Below are 15,976 nucleotides of genomic sequence, written 5' to 3'. Positions count from 1 at the left end.
AGAATTCTTTAAGAGAGGTTTTTTAAATTACTAAGTGGAAAGGCCTCTCATTTTTTTTTGATTTTGTTATTATTTTCTAATTTTATTATATTATAATTAGAGAATATTTTCTTTATTATTTCTACTTTTGGGAGCTTATTGAGGTTTTTGTCCTGGCTTAATATTTGGTTGATTTGTGTGGTATTTTAAAAAGGAAGTGTATTTTCTATTTTCAGGGAATGTAGTTTGCTATATGTTAATTACATATCAATAATTATATTATGTAGATAATCTATAACTTTTCATTTTTAATACATTTGATCTGTTATAGACTGAAATAAATTAATTAAACTTTCCTATTCCTACAGTGTTTTTATTTACCCTTATACTTTCATAATTTCCAATTTATGTATATTGTTTGCACATCATTTGTTGCAAAGATATAAATTATTGGTATGGGTTATTTAGCATTATAAAGTGTCATTTTTTTTTCCTCTTTAATGTTTTTTGTACTAAATCCTACTTTCTCTGATATTGAGGTCAGGGCTCCTGCTTTCTTTCTGTTTGCCTTTGCTTATATCTTTGCCCATTCTATAATTTCAGCCATTCTGTATCACTTTAAGGAATATCATTTTTATTCAACATAGAGTTGGATATCACTTTGTAATGTAATATAAATTTTTTTAAGTAGGTGAGTCAAATCCATTTATAGTTATTGAAATGACAGATTTGCTTAGCCTTAGTTTACTTATATTACTTTATTTTAAGTACTTGTTTTTAAAATATTTCATCATCTGGTATGTTTTATTTATTTTTTGTGTACCATTCTTCTAATATTTGGAAGTGTTTTGTTTTGGGGGGTTACCTTTGTAAATATAAACTTATTATTACCAATTTATAATTATAATTAAAATTACAAAATACATTGCCCTGAGTGTGCTATTTTCATTAAACAGTATCTCTGATTTTCACTTGGTACTTCTCTTTCCTTTCCTGTCTGTTTTACCCATCGTCTGACGGTATTTAATAATATCTTTTGCATGCTTACCTTTGTACCGTTAAATATAATTATTTTTCCATTCCTTGATTTATCAACTTGAAAGAATGCTCTTTAATTTCTTGCTATTGTGCTCCCACGTTCTTTCCTCTTTCTGCTCTCATTTTTTGCTATTTGTATCATGTCAACATTTCCAGGGCCTCTGGGCTGTGTAGGGGGGTAAAGTGCTTTTATTCTCATTTTTATTGCCCTCTGCAGGTACTGTGGTTTAACAAGCCCTGATCTGCTGAATGACTTACCACTCTTCCACCCACTTTTGGTCTTCCAAGATTGTTTTGACATCATTTGTCCTCTGTGTTCTCCTTGCTCCTTCTCTTTGTTCATGTGTATTTATACTGTTCTTACTCCCATGCTGTCATTGTATTGGCATTTTGAGAGGGTGGAAAACATATGCATGCTCTCTTCCAAATTTAACCAGAATCGCAAACTAACTCCCAAATAACTCATTTTGAACAAAAATGTTTTGCATTAAAATTTCAGAAGGATAGACATTTTACATGCTACATGATCTCAGTCATATTAACTCTGATTTCATAATTTTATGACTTCTCTACCTACTTAATAGCTTCTGATTTATATTTCTCAGTATGCTGCATTTTGTGAAAAGGCATTTACTTTTAAAAATTGTTTTTAAAGCTTTTTATTATGATATGTAACATGCATAATAAAAATGCACATAAAACATAAATGAGTTGTTTTAAAATAAATGCTTGTGTATTAGTCAGCTCTGGCTGCCGTAACAATACCATATATTAAGTGGCTTAAACAACAGAACTTTATTTTCTCACAGTTCTTGAGGCTGGAAGTCTGAGATGAGTGTGTCAGCGTGGTTGGGGTTTGGTAAAGACCCTCTTCCTGGCTAGGAAGGTAGACAGCTACTTTCATCCCTGTGTCATCACATGGAGGGGAGAAAACTGCCTCTTAAAAGGGAACTAATTTCATCAGATAAGGGCTTCACCCTTGTGACCTCATTTAACCTCAATCACCTCCTTAAAGGCCCTACCTCCAGCATAGTAACATGGGTGGTTAGAGTTTCAACATATGAGTTTTTGAGCATTCACAATTCTGTCCGTAGCAGCTTGTGTGACAACTACCCATGTCACAAAATGGAACATTATGAGCACTTCGAAATCCCTTCCCCAGTTACACCCTCTCTCCTCTGCCCTTGAGGCTATGATTCTCCTAATTTTTGGAACTTTTCTTGCCTTGCTCTATTTATATTTTTACCTCCTAACACTAAAGTAAAATAGCTTAGTTTTGCTTGTTTTCTAATTATGCATAAATGAATCATACATAATCCTTTGTGTTTGGCTTTTCTGGTTTAGTATTATGTTCTTAAGACATCCTTGTGCAGAGCTAAGGTTTATTCATTTTTGTTGCTGTACATTATCTCATTTTAGAACATAGTTAATGTATTTAAAGATTTATGGACATTTAGGTTGTTTCAGTTTTGGGTTTTTACAGACAATGTTCATAAACTTTCTTGCAGCCGTATTCTGGTGTGCACTAGTACATATTTATGTTAAGTGCAGGTCCCTAAGAGTACCCAGTTAGAGGAAGGCAGCGTATGTGTATCTTCACCTTTACTAGATGACATCCGCTGCTCTTCACAGAGGTTGTCCAGATTTACATTCCCACTAGCGGCGTCTGAGTTTCTGTTGCTCCATGTCTTTCCCAAGACGTGGTATTGTTACACTTTAAAATTTTCCTCATTTGATGAGTGTGTAATCATCATCCAGTGTGCTTTTAATTTGCACCTCCTTTATAAAAAAAGATGGTTAAGAATACTTTCATATGTTTATTGGCCATTTGGATTTCCATTTTGTGAAGTGTCTATTCAATTTTTTGCTCATTTTACGATCGCTCTGATATTTTTCTAACTGATTTGTGGGCATTACTCTGCATACAAACATGTTGCAGATACATGTGTTGCAGATGTCTTCCACTCAGTAGGCTTGCTTTTTCACTCTCTGAAAGTTGCCTTCTGATTAACAGACATTCTCAATTTTAGCATACTAAAATGCAACCATGTTTTCCTCTATGATTAGTGCGTCTCATGTCACATGTAATAAAGCTTTCCCTAACCTGAGGTCATAGAGAATTTATTCTTCTTCTTTTTTTTCCTTCTGAAGGCTTTATCTCTTTGTATTTCACAAAGAAAGTTGGGTGTAAACCCACCTAGAATTGATTCTACATGTGGTGGAAAGTTGGATGTTCATTATAGTTTTCCCACTGGGATTCCTAATCCTTCAGCATAATTTACTGAAGACTGCCCCTTCCCCACTGTTCTGGGGTGCCACCTTTGTCACAAATTAAATGTCTGTGTATGCATTGGTCTGTTTATGGACTGTCTATTCAGTCACACTGATCTGACTAAATGTATACCAATGGCATTCTGTTTCCTTATTAGATCTTTATAGCAAATCTTATCGTCCAGTAGAGTGAGTTCTTCCACTTTGATTTTCTTCCTCAAAAATGTCTTGGTGGATGTGAGGGTGATCTGGCTGTGACATCTGTCACTCCATTGATCACCAGGGTTGGTTCGGCTAATCTGGCTGGATAGTTGGGTGTCTCCTTCCTCCCTCACCACTCCGTGTGCGTGCCTCCCAAAGCTGCACGCTCCCTCAGTCGAAGACGATGAGCTTCCCTGCTTCCTCGATAGAGGAGGACTGTTCTTCAGTCAAGGGTATTCGAGTAGCTGTGCTCCCCTGCTAGAACCTCCAAACAAGCTCTCAGAGATGTCTTGGCTATAGTTTGCTGTTTGCATTTTCAGATGATTTTAGAGTCAATTAATTGTATTAATTAATTCTTATATTAATTCTAATAGTTGCCCTCTAGATTATGTTGGGTATCTTATGTACTCAATCTTAATATCTGTAAATCACAACATCTTTGATTCTTTTTTGCACTTTTTATTTGTCTTCCTTGCCTTATTACACTGGCTAGGACCTTGTTTACAAAGTTGAACTGAGACCAGACATCCTTGCTTTTTTTCTTCTGAACTCAAAGGGAAAGTTTTCCATATTCACAATTAAATATGATGCTTGCTCCTTTAAAAAATGAATGCCTTTTATCAGAATGAGGCAATTTTCTTGTATTCTAATTTTTCTAAGAGTTTTGAATCATAAGTGGAAATTGAACTTTATCAAATGGTTTTTCAGCATCAATTAAAATGACAACATGAGTTTTTTCCTTTAATCTACTTACATAAATAGAAAATGTTTTTCGTTGTGGCATATATTGCTGTCATAGTCAGCAAAAAAAAAAAAAAGTTTGAAAAAAGGGAAAGCTTTGCAGAGCTCCTGTTATTACGCTCAAAGCTGTTAGACTGAACCTGTGGTGGGGCATCTCTCCAGATGTGTTGGTGCAGAATGTTTTTGGGAAGTCACAACATTCTGAAACTATAGAATTTTTATCCACTAACCTAAGTTAGAATAACCTCAGGCATATTACGGTCACTTTGAAGCATATGAACCATGATAACTTAGCTTCATTTATGAGTTATTTTCTGAATGTATTCCAGAGCCATTTGTTCCCAGTTCTATCTGAATTTTGCTTCTGCTTCTCTTTCAGGGTAGGCCTTCCCTAAACTTCACTCATATTTGCATCCAGCAGGTGAGAGTGTGTGTGTGTATCTGCGTGTGTGTATGTTGGAATTGGAGGACTCATCTGCCAAAAGCCACCCCAGACCAATGAAATTAGACCCTCTGAGGCTGGGACTCAAGCATCAATATTTTTACAATCTCCCAAGGGAATTCCAATGTGTAGCCAAAGTTGATAACCACTAATTTGTATCTCCTTTTTTTTTTTTTTTTTTTGAGACAGAGTCTCGCTCTGTTGCCCTGGCTAGAGTGCCATGGCGTCAGCCTAGCTCACAGCAACCTCAAACTCCTGGGCTTAAGCAATCCTCCTGCCTCAGCCTCCCAAGTAGCTGGGACTACAGGCATGTGCCACCATGCCCGGCTAATTTTTCTATATATATTTTTAGCTGTCCAGATAATTTTCTTTCTATTTTTAGTAGAGACGGGGTCTCGCTCTTGCTCAGGCTGGTCTCGAACTCCTGACCTCGAGCGATCCTCCGGCCTTGGCCTCCCAGAGTGCTAGGATTACAGGTGTGAGCCACCATGCCCGGCCTGTATCTCCTTGAAGCTGAAAATCATGTGTGTTTATGAAACAAAGTCTATAGAAGAAGAGACCTAATTATTATTAGACAAAGACAAATAGATGATAGGATTCAGCATTACTCATGTGAGACCTGGAAGGATTAATAAAAGACAAAGACTGTCAAGTGAAGGGAGAAAAGAAGACAAAAAGAGGATAAGATACAATAATGATAGCAAATCTACTCACTCAACTCCATCTGGAAGATCATTTTGGGTCATGCACACACAATTGACCAAAATAGTGACTGTAATAAATAAACTGAACCACCTGAGAGGCCTGTGTTAAGGAAAAGCTAAGAGTCAATGTGTCTCCCTGATGTCATCCAGAATCACTCTGATGCCAAATGATTATGTTCAGAACTCTTAGCTTACATCAGCTTTATACGGTCTTGTCACATAATAACTGCTAACATTTACTGAGTGCTAGGCTGGGGTGAGTACTTTGTCCACATTATTTCTAATACAGCTAGTCCACAGGTGGATGTTATTATCTACAATTTGGAGCTGAGAAAACAGGCTGACAAAGCTTAAATAACTTCTGAGTTCATACAGCTAGTCAACCATGGTGCTGAGAAGTGAACTTAGATCTGTTTGGTAATGACCCTCTGCACAAGATGAAAGGAAATAGAACTCCTTTTCCAAAATGTCCTTCTGCCCTGAAGCCTTCATTAAACTATACAAGGTGGCCTGAAATTTCAGCTGGCAATGTATCTTTTATTCTAAAAGACAAAGAGAAGTTAGAAAGTTAGAAAGAAGTGGAGGAGTACAAGCTTTTGTGGGGATTAGTTTAGTCAGATTGTTTTCCTGACTTAGCTGGGATCAGTCTTACTGAGGAAATGGACTTCTGGCTCGGGATGGTGGAGGCAGGCACAGGGCATGAAAATACTGGCTCAGGGAGAAAATTCCAAATGGGATTAAGCTGCAGTGGAGAACCCTGAATAGCCAGAGTGGAGACTATTAGGAGGAGAGAAAGGGCAAAGGGATCACCACAGGGAGACACTGAAAGGAAGGTGAGTGGTAAATAGCTGGAAAGAAATGTTGGTGAGGAGAATCCAAAGATAAATTTCTTCCACTTGGACATTTTTTCTCAGGATTAGTTGGGCTCCTAACAACACTTCCTAAGGAAGAAGGCTGAAGATAAGCTCGACCTACAGGGAGAGTACAATAGTCATCTTTCATAATTTCAATTTGAGCAGAAATATTTAAATATATTTTAGTTTTTGGTAAATGCCTTGAATGTGCCTTGTTTTATAGTTACTTAAGAACACATCTATTTTGAAAAGGGAAACTCTATCAATTAAACCACATTTTCCTGCTGACTTACAATTAAGAAATATGTTCACATGGGGGGAAATGTTAATCCAAGGATTAAATTAATATCATATCCCCAATTCTACAAACCCTTAAAAGTAATATGATATCTTATGTGTACTATTACTTATGAAAGCATTCATAGCAAATGTGATTGGAATTATATAATTTTGATGAAAGATCAATAACAGGACCCTGAGAATCCCCCATCTTGAATAGTATCTTTTGGGGCTGGAGTTACCAAATTCATGAGATTGACATGCATACTTTTGTGAGAAGGGGACTCCTCAACAGCTTTTCTGTTCAGCTGTGACTCCACCAAGAAATTATTTACTCATCAAATCTCAAGATGGAAAGAATATTCACTGGTCACTTGGTTCTTTTAAAGGGATTTTATTTCAAATTAGTTGTCCCTTAGTTGTCTAGATGTAATTCAACCAGGGTCCATAAAGAGGAGTTTGTATGTTGCTATTTCTCTTTATTTGTAATTTCTCTGTAATTGCACATATTTTTTAAAAAGCAACAACTACCCAAGTAGAAATGACACACTGAGAGAATAATTACCCTAATTCATGTCCATCGACTGCCTACTTCCTCACTGCAGACACTGCGCAGAGCAAGATGCAGGCTGGACCACTTAACTAGCTGTGTGACCCTGGGCATTTACTTAATGCCTCTGAGCGTCAGTTCCATTATCTGTAAAACAGAGATGCTAATCCCTGCTTCAGAGGCTTCTGTACCCATGGCAGTGTTGACACTCAGGAAGTATTTAGCAAGTGGGAGCCTGCTATTATCACTAAATATCCTTCAGTAGAATTTGGAAATTCAAGATTCAATTCATAAAATGTAATGCTTGCTGGTTAGCCATAAAAAAAAAACATGGAAAAAGCAAATGTAATACAACTTCATCAAGTGACTTCATGTTGAGTATTCAGAGTTACTGGCTCTATGAGAACTGTCCAGCAGTCCAGCAATCCAGCAAGCTGCCTCAGAGTTGGGGGACGGGGGAGAACTCATTTTTACTGGAGCCAATAAGAGGCTGGCTACCAACTGTCAGGCAACTAAGGCAAGGTTGTTCTTGCACATCAACTCCCTGGAAGCCAGGGCTGAACTTGTCATTATGAACTTTCAATCTGGAGAGTCAACAGGGAAGATCCTCGGGAACCGAGCCAAAGTCTCTTTTCTACTAGTCTGGCTTGCAGTAGGAAAAAACCTGAAGGCAGCTTATAATACTACCTAAAACTATTAGTATAATATAGATATTTGACCAATGTGTCTCTAATCATTACATTCCCACGTGGCACGAACCTCAGACTATTGACATTTTTAACCTCTGATAGTTTTAGAGTAACTTGCGATGTTGGCAGTGCTCTGTGACCAATGAGGTCCCACTGAGACAACATGTGCTGTGCCCGCAATGGTCTATTTTCTTTGTCCTCCGAGAAGTATTGCTCTTTTGCCCAGTAAGCAGCGCTCCCCAGTGTGGCCATGGCACAGAGTAGCAACCCATGCCTGTCTAATCTGCCCAGAGAAGCCTTCAGGTCCTCTTACTTGTTGTTATGTTGTGGTAACAGCAAAGCACATACCAGGGTGAGAATGTGCCTGGGGGCATCAGCAAACCTCCCCTCATAAAGAGGACATTTTCCAAGTTGTGCATCCACAGGTGTGTCCAGATTAGTCTGAGGTGAACTGCTTTGGGGCACTGGACACATTAAAGCCACAAACAATTTTTCAATTTAATGACCTCATTGTCTTGGGATTCAATGGGACAAAGGCTCTATTGCTAAGCTCTAAAGAAGGTACTGGACAAGGCCTGATCCTAACATGTGGAAGAAGCAATTGTGCAAAGGATATGAGTGGACAGACATTTTGATGGCCGTTCTTCTGATCAGGTTGAAAGGACTGAATAGCCACAGGGCCCGAGTGGCACTAAACCGGGAAATGGTCCTCCCTTTGTTCAGCACCATAAATGTCTAAAACAAAACAAAACAAAACAGAAATTGGACCTCCAATGAGAAGCAAGAGTCCTTACACAGCCATGTTTCTGGGTGTGAGTAGCGTCATCTAAGGCTCATGATCAAGAAGGTCTCCAGGGGCAATGGGGCCCTTGAGAGCCACACAGAGGTGCAGGGAGCTGGAGAGGGTCCGGGATGAAGTCATGACCTCACCCTACCTGCAAGACCCCAGCCTCCATGGCTGACTGTGCACCACAATGAGCACTGAGAGTGATCTAAGGGACACACAGCTGCCCCTGGGGCTGGTGTGATGCCCAGGGGAGGATCCTGGCAGCAGGATGGTGGAGTTCTGGTTGCATTTAATTTCCCTTCTGCCTAGAGGATCATCCCTGGTCCTGTAATATTCCTTCTGTTCTCCACCTCCTAGATCTTTGCCACTTAAACTCTCTCTTGTTTTCTTTCTCTGAACATTTAGGAGGATATAGGCTCTTGGCAGAGGAGAGAAGGGAGAAAGATATTCCAGTGCCTTTTCTTGTTCTCTACAAACCATATCAAAGATGATTGATTTCTACCCTTCCTAATTCCCAAACATGTATTCACCACTTTTTTTTTTTTTTTTGGCTGTGAAGAACATTTAAGATATAATACAGATGAAGTACTTGTCATGGAGAAACTCTTGTTTAAACTAGTGGTTCTCAAATGTTTTCATTTCAAAAATTTTTACTCTCAAAAATTATTGAGGACCCCACACATAATGTATATGTATATACACATATTATATATCTCTGTGTGTATATATCTCTTTTATAAAAGTAGCATGAATAATATTTCATAAGCAATAACTATATTGGAAACCAAGATTCTTGAAATTATCTAAGAAAATTAAAAACATACAAAATTTTAAAATATCAGGACACATTCAAGGGAATTCCAGTTGCTGTTAGAGTGATAATGTCATCTCCCATCAATAGCTCACACATTCACCAATGTATGTTCATAAGAGAGTGAGAGTGAAAAGGATGAATGATATCAAAGTATTGTTATGAAATAGTTTTGATTTCAGGAATCCACTAAAAGGGCTTTGGGGACTCCATGGGTTCCAAGATAATACTTTGAGGACCACTGGCTTAAATCATCTTGTTTTTTGTTCCCTTTGCCTCCATTCCCCTCTTGCAATCTCAAGATCTCTGTTCTCCACCTGCAAAGAGAGCCAACACCTCTGGAGGCCCTAGGCCAGAGCTCATCCAAGGGAACAGCCAACTTTCCCCACAAGCTCTGCAGCAGTTGTCTGCTTATGAGGATTTGGGTTTAATTAGCTTCTATCAAAATGTCATAAAGACTCAAAGAGAGCATCAAAGAAGTGAGTTAGATATATTTTTTAACTGAGTCTTTAGCAGACTGCCATATCACCCAGGGTTCAGGAGGACTCCCTGGGCTGGGTGGGACCAAGACTTCCTCTCCAAGAGCTGAGAGCAGACATTCTTACTGGTAGCTCTTACCCGATGTGTGCTGTAGAAGGGGTCTAGATCCTCCAGGGGCTCCCCGATCAGTTCTTCTGGGAGGTCGCCATAGAACTTGGGCAGCTGGTTGCAGGCTTTCAAGTCCAGCTGAGGCCGAGGCTTCTCTTTTTGGTCTTTCTGCTCCCTATGCTTTCCTTTGGCTTTCTTTGCTGCCTCATGGGCAGCAATTTGCTTCTCAATCTCAACCAGTGACTCTGGAGTGAACCGACGGAAGTTGGTAGTTTGCAGGATCCCAGAAGGGAATTCCATCTTCTCATTCTTCTTCAAGAAGCATTTATATTCTTATGAAAGTGGACATAACCAAAGAAAGGTGACAGCTTGCCCACTGGCCCTGTCCCTACCATCTGTCCCACATTGATTGTCAGAACATTTCCTCCCCACCTTCCCCAGCTCTGGCTTGTCCCTTAACTCACACTGGGCTCCTCTCAGGAACTCATTCCCCTGCAATGCTCTCGGGGTAGGCTGTTTATTCCATCCTACTCCAGCTGCTTCAGCATCATGTCTTTGCTCCCTGTGCACTTCTAAGTCATTGCTTCTTCACCACTCTGTAACATCCCACCACCACCGCCAGATTCAGCCATACTTCCCTCTTCCTTCATTTCTAGAACCATTGAGCTCCAGACACTCTCTCACATTCATCAAAGACTTTGGTTCATGATATACTTTATCTTACTTTCTGACCATAACCTTTTATTTATTGACATTTTCAGCATTTCTCTCTCTCTCTTTGAACTTCATTTGGACCTCCAGGTTACTTTCTTCATGGTGAACTCTTCTCTCCATAACTAGATCAGATCCATGGCCCACCCACCATTTTAGCCACTCTGTCATCCTCATCCTAAATCCCAAACCTAGGTCAATCTAGAGCAGTCTAATTTAGGTTTCTTTGAACATAGACTACTGCTGAGGGGTGATGGGGGACATCAGTGCTGCCTGGGAATGATATGGTTTCCCTCATCAGCAGTTTCTTCCAGTTGAGATTTCAAATATGCTCCATCTTTTCTGACAATTCCCAGTCTCCTCTTGCAGGAAAGCAATGACCAGGTGTCCTGGTTCATGGAGAAAAGCAGAACTTCCTCAACTTCATACCACCAAACCTCCAACTTAACTGCATTTGCACTTTCTTTCCTCCTTCCCTCCTGTCACAGCAAGGGGTTTATCATCCTTCATTCTGACTAAGGCCAATCCTTTCCCTCTGCTTAGGATGTTTTCCTCTTGCTACCTCATTTTTCCCTCACGCTTTGTCTCCTGGCTCCTTCCTATCAGCATTTAGAGATATTTAACTTTCCTCTGGCTTCAATAACTTTCATGTGATGCACAGCCCATCCAGATCTTCTCTCTTCTCTCCCTGCATTCTCTGCTGGATCTTATAAAGGACTCATTTCCACTCACTGTCTCTGGCCACTCTTTAGTCCTTGCAGCTTGGCTTCTGTCTCCTACCTTACTAAAATTCTTCCTTTCAGGACACCAGAGACCTCCCTGTAGCTAAATTCAGGGAGCCCTTCTCAGTTCTTATTTTGATGGTCCTATTGGCTGTTTTGTCCACTTCCTCCTTTTAATACTCTATTTCCTTGGCTGCTGTGATACCCTTGGTTTTCCTAACTTTCTGCCCCTTCTCCATCTCTTCTTTCTCATCTTCTCCTATAGACAATTGTAAATTTTGGGGCTCTCTATGTTATATACTCTTAAAAAAATGATAACAATAGTAACAACCTCAACAGCACTGATATAATAGCTAATATTTTCTGAGATTCCACTATGTTCCAGACTCTGGATTAAGCAATTTATAGGACTTATCACATTAACCATCACTGTACCTATGAGGTATTATCTCCAATATACAAACAAGAAACCAAAGCAACAAAGTTAAATTTTCCAAGATCATACTACTACGTGGCAGAACAGTACTTAAACCCAAGTCTGCTGATGCAATCTCCTAGGAGCATCTCATCCATTTGTATGTCTTCAGTTCTCATCTATGTGCAGATAACCGAGTCTTTATTTATAGCTCTCCTATGTCCTTGGGGCTCAGTTCTTCATTTGCCATCTCCACTTTAGTGTGTCGCAGGCACCTCAAACTCAACATGCCACAAATTAAATTTACGATCATCTCCCCACTGTTTTCTAATACCTGCCTCTCCTCTATGGCTCTCTCCCTGTGCTGGCCCCAAATAGCTTATTCTGTGCCTTCCCACAACCTGGGTATCATCTTTACGTCCTTTCTATTCCATTCCCATATACAATTAGACATGTAGTGCTGCTGATTCTATCTCCTTAGTAACTTCTCTCTATGCGTCTCCAATCTCTCCATCACACCACTGATCCAGCCTTCCAAATAGCCTCCTATGTGTCCTTTTGATACCCCATTATTCCTTTCTAACCTATTCCCCAACTGTAAACAAAAGATCTTTCTAAAATGTAGGTATGGTTATGTTATATCCTTATTTAAAATCCTTCCAAAGCTCTGCATGGCACTCAAGATAACCCACACTGTGTGCTGCCCTTCCTAGCACTGTAGTTACCAGCCATACTTTTTAACTTGAATTTGACCCATTTCTTTTATGTTAAGGCCTTTCCATGTTCCCTTTCCATTTCCTGAAATTATCCTCCTACTTTGTCTGGCCTGGCTAATCCTCTCTCGTTCTTTAACTCTAGGCTTTGAGGCAACTCTTTCCATTTATGACCCTATATGAAGTCTATGTTAGGATTCCTAATTTATGTTTCCGTAACTCTCTGTGCTTTCCCTATAAACCTCTGATTTGTAATTTCTGTTTGCCTTTCTATTTCTTCTACTAAATTATAAGCTCAGTGAGGGTTAGGCACACATCTATTTTGTTCAGCATTGATTCTTTAGAGCCTAGTACAGTGCCTGGTATATAGTACATATCCAGTAGATATTTGTTGAATGAATAGTGGTAAATACAAAGCTCAATAACTAAAAAACTAAAGAACATTTTGTTTAGAAAAATGCAGCAAAAATCACAGATCCATTCATAGGAATATAAGGAACCAAAGAGATTATCAAATCCATTGACTTTTTAAAGCTAGCACACCCCAAAGTCAAGCAGATGGTGTCAGAGGCAGCACTTGAATCTAATACTCCTATAGTGGAGATACTGCTTGCTCCAGCCAGACCTAGAGCCAGCTCTTGAATTCAACACCCCAGTGATGAAGAAGCGGTAACTCTTGTACCTAATGCCCATATGTGGGAGACCCTGTTGACTGTCACCAGTCCTCCCATATACTGTAGTTGTAGGAGGAGCTCTCACCTCTCTAACGCTATCCCTCTTCCTTAATGTTCTCCATTACTTTCTCCTGGAAACTTTCCCTGTTCCTTCCCTCTTCTCCTGGCTATTTGTACTTGGTCTGTCTCTTAGGGAACTTTTCAAAGTCAATTTATATTGAACATCTGTCTTGTATTTCCTTCTATCCTCGAAGTTCTATGTGCTGTATGTTTTTGTCTTGATTAATGTGGTATGTTTATGCAATGGCCATTCAAACACAATTGACTTCATCAAATCCAATCAGCGTCTTTAATTCTTCCCTCCAGTAACAAGGACTAAGTTAACTTTCTCTTCCTTGTCTGGGGGAGAAGAGCTGCTTATATGTTGGAACCATATTTGAGTCCCAGGCCTCAGTTATAGAGGAACAATTCAGGGATTCCCTCAGTGATGCTGGAATGCAGTGTTGAGGCTTGAGAACAGGACTAAGCCAGAAATACAGGCACAAGAATTGGGACTTGATGTCAAAGCAGATTCAGCCATGAGGCTGGCTTGATGTCAAGTGTCTAAAATTCTGCTCATCCACCATAAATCCCTCTGGCCAAGGACAAGTTTGTTCTCAGAGCTGGAGGTGGGACTGTACTCACAGGTGATAATTGTAGTGGTACAATGCAGGTACAAGGGCCTAGTCCTTCTCTCAAGATTTCCCAATCAGAAGAAATAGCTCTGGACTTGGGATCCCTTGATCAAAGTGGTTCTCTTTATTTCTATCTATTGCCCAATGTCTTTATCGGGCACCCTGAGACAAACACTTGGTTGCAAGTAGTTTATCTGAGAGCTTATTCCACGAATGCCATAGAAAGTGGAAAAGTAAGGTAGGAAGGAGAAAGCAGTATTTTTATGAGAAGACTATTCTTACGGGCACCCAGGGCTCAGAGTTGTTTTACTGAAGGATGAAAGAAAATACAGGGGTTTTACTTACCAGTGCTGTCTCTCATTTACTGAGAGTCACACCAGGGATGTTAATTCTATGGAACTTACATCAGTGGCCAGAGAAAGCCCTAGGAAGAGAGAGATGTAGGAAGCCTACATGTAGGGGAAGTGTCTGCAGGTGAACTTTGGGCTAGATTTCTGGGATATGTGCAAGGTGCAGATAGTGACTGGTACATTCCTGGACTATGATGCAGCTGCTGTCAACCCTAATTGAGAATCCTTATTTGGGGGTCCATTTGAATGCAGTGAGGAAGGCACATCCTTTGTGAAGTAGCCATATCAGAACTATGTGTTACAGGATTAGCCTGGGCCCTGGATTTACTTCTTGGATTGATGGCTGGGGAGGAGCCAATCCAAGAAACTTCTTATATTCTGCTTCAGTCCCAAGCCCAGCCCTGGATTTTAATTAGTCTGCATGAGTAGTTGCAGGTATATTCACTTTAGTCCAGTATCTCTTCCTGCTGAGCAGAAAGTGGCCATTCAGCCCTTCCAAGGTGAGCCAACAGGGACGTTTTGTTCCCTTTGCCTTCTTAATGCAGGTAGGAGAGGGCTTTCTCTATTGCTCTCCTCTAAAGATCCCATGTCTTCCAGAGCCTTTAGGATCTCTGAGGGGAGGTTAAACTTCCTTAATGCTAACCTCTATCATGGGCAGAACAGATTAGCTACAGGGCCAATCCTTTCTTCTCTGTAGTGGTGACTCTCTCTGGCCTTAGCCCCCAAGGGCCAGACCCAGGCCTACAGAAATTCCTCTCACGGGAAGCCCCCCATCACTCACATTGACTGATCAATTATAGGGGTTTTGGCTCAGAGCCTTCAGAGAGGATTGTCAAACCTTGCATTTCCCCCAGTGTGTTCTGCAGAGTTTTAGTGCATTGTAAATAGATGTTCTGTGGGAAAAACAATGTTGGTAAAATTTTCCCATTATAATGTATTTGTTTAAAAGTGTGGAAGGCACTAACATATTGTATGGTTATTTTTGTTATATAATTGTGTGCTTTTAAGAGTGTCAAGCATTCCTGAATGTGGTAGAGAGAGGAGAAGAACCAGCTTCTTGACTTCATGGCTGCACTTGACAACTGAGAATGTGCTTCTGCTGACACCTTACAGCTTGGCAGCATATTTGTAATTTTTTTGTTCTTAATAAATTATTTAATTTCCCTAATTGGTTACTTTTCTTTCAAATATAAAGTTTTTCTTTAAAAAAATCATATGAATAAGATTTTGATTATTTCTTCATGTGATTTATTCATGAGCCCATTTTTGCTGTTTACTTTAATTCAAGTGCATCTTACATCTCCTGAGAGCCCACTGATGACTTAGCAATGCATGGTGATTTTAAAGTTGTTCATTGGTCCTATAAGTTTGCAAAATCCTGATCTCAGACATATTCTCTAATGCTGCTAGAAAAGATCTCTGGGATCCCTGGTCCACCACAGTCCCTGCAAACCCCAAAAGGCAGTCCAATAACTTTCTAGGTTTTCTACAGGCCGTAATGTTCTCAGGAAGCTGTTACTACTAGAGCTAGTCTGGACATAAACAGGATGGCTTACCATCATAGATAGCTGGGGAAGTGTCATGTGGCATTTTCCCTGATTTATCTAGAGAAGCGAGATCTGGAGCTCCTACAATAGCCATGCATCCTCTTAGTTCTCTGCAGGAACCACTGGCTCTGTGGATAACATTGTTCTCCTGCCTTCTCTGGTACAGGGATTTTTAAATGCCAGTCCACAATCTAGTGCTGGTCCAGCGGCATCACCATCATAGGGGGAGTGAGTTA

General features: G+C 39.9%; 1 protein-coding gene across 3 annotated transcripts in view; it reads right to left on the bottom strand.

Moving 5' to 3' along the window:
- The window catches only part of SCN10A (sodium voltage-gated channel alpha subunit 10), an 82,905-nt gene extending 72,671 nt beyond the window's left edge, over positions 1 to 10,234 (bottom strand). For all 3 annotated transcript variants that reach the window (XM_045555659.1, XM_045555665.1, XM_045555668.1), the window contains exons 1-3: positions 9,965 to 10,234; positions 8,356 to 8,483; positions 5,387 to 5,467 (exon numbers count right to left, since the gene is read on the bottom strand). In XM_045555659.1, the coding sequence (XP_045411615.1) occupies positions 5,387 to 5,467; positions 8,356 to 8,483; positions 9,965 to 10,234 (479 nt within the window). The remainder of the gene's footprint in view (positions 1 to 5,386; positions 5,468 to 8,355; positions 8,484 to 9,964) is intronic.
- Positions 10,235 to 15,976: the final 5,742 nt, after the last annotated feature.

Source organism: Lemur catta, chromosome 1 (assembly GCF_020740605.2).
Source record: "Lemur catta isolate mLemCat1 chromosome 1, mLemCat1.pri, whole genome shotgun sequence".
In the NCBI taxonomy this organism is placed as follows: Eukaryota; Metazoa; Chordata; class Mammalia; order Primates; family Lemuridae; genus Lemur; species Lemur catta.
This window is presented reverse-complemented; position numbering and strand designations above follow the sequence as displayed.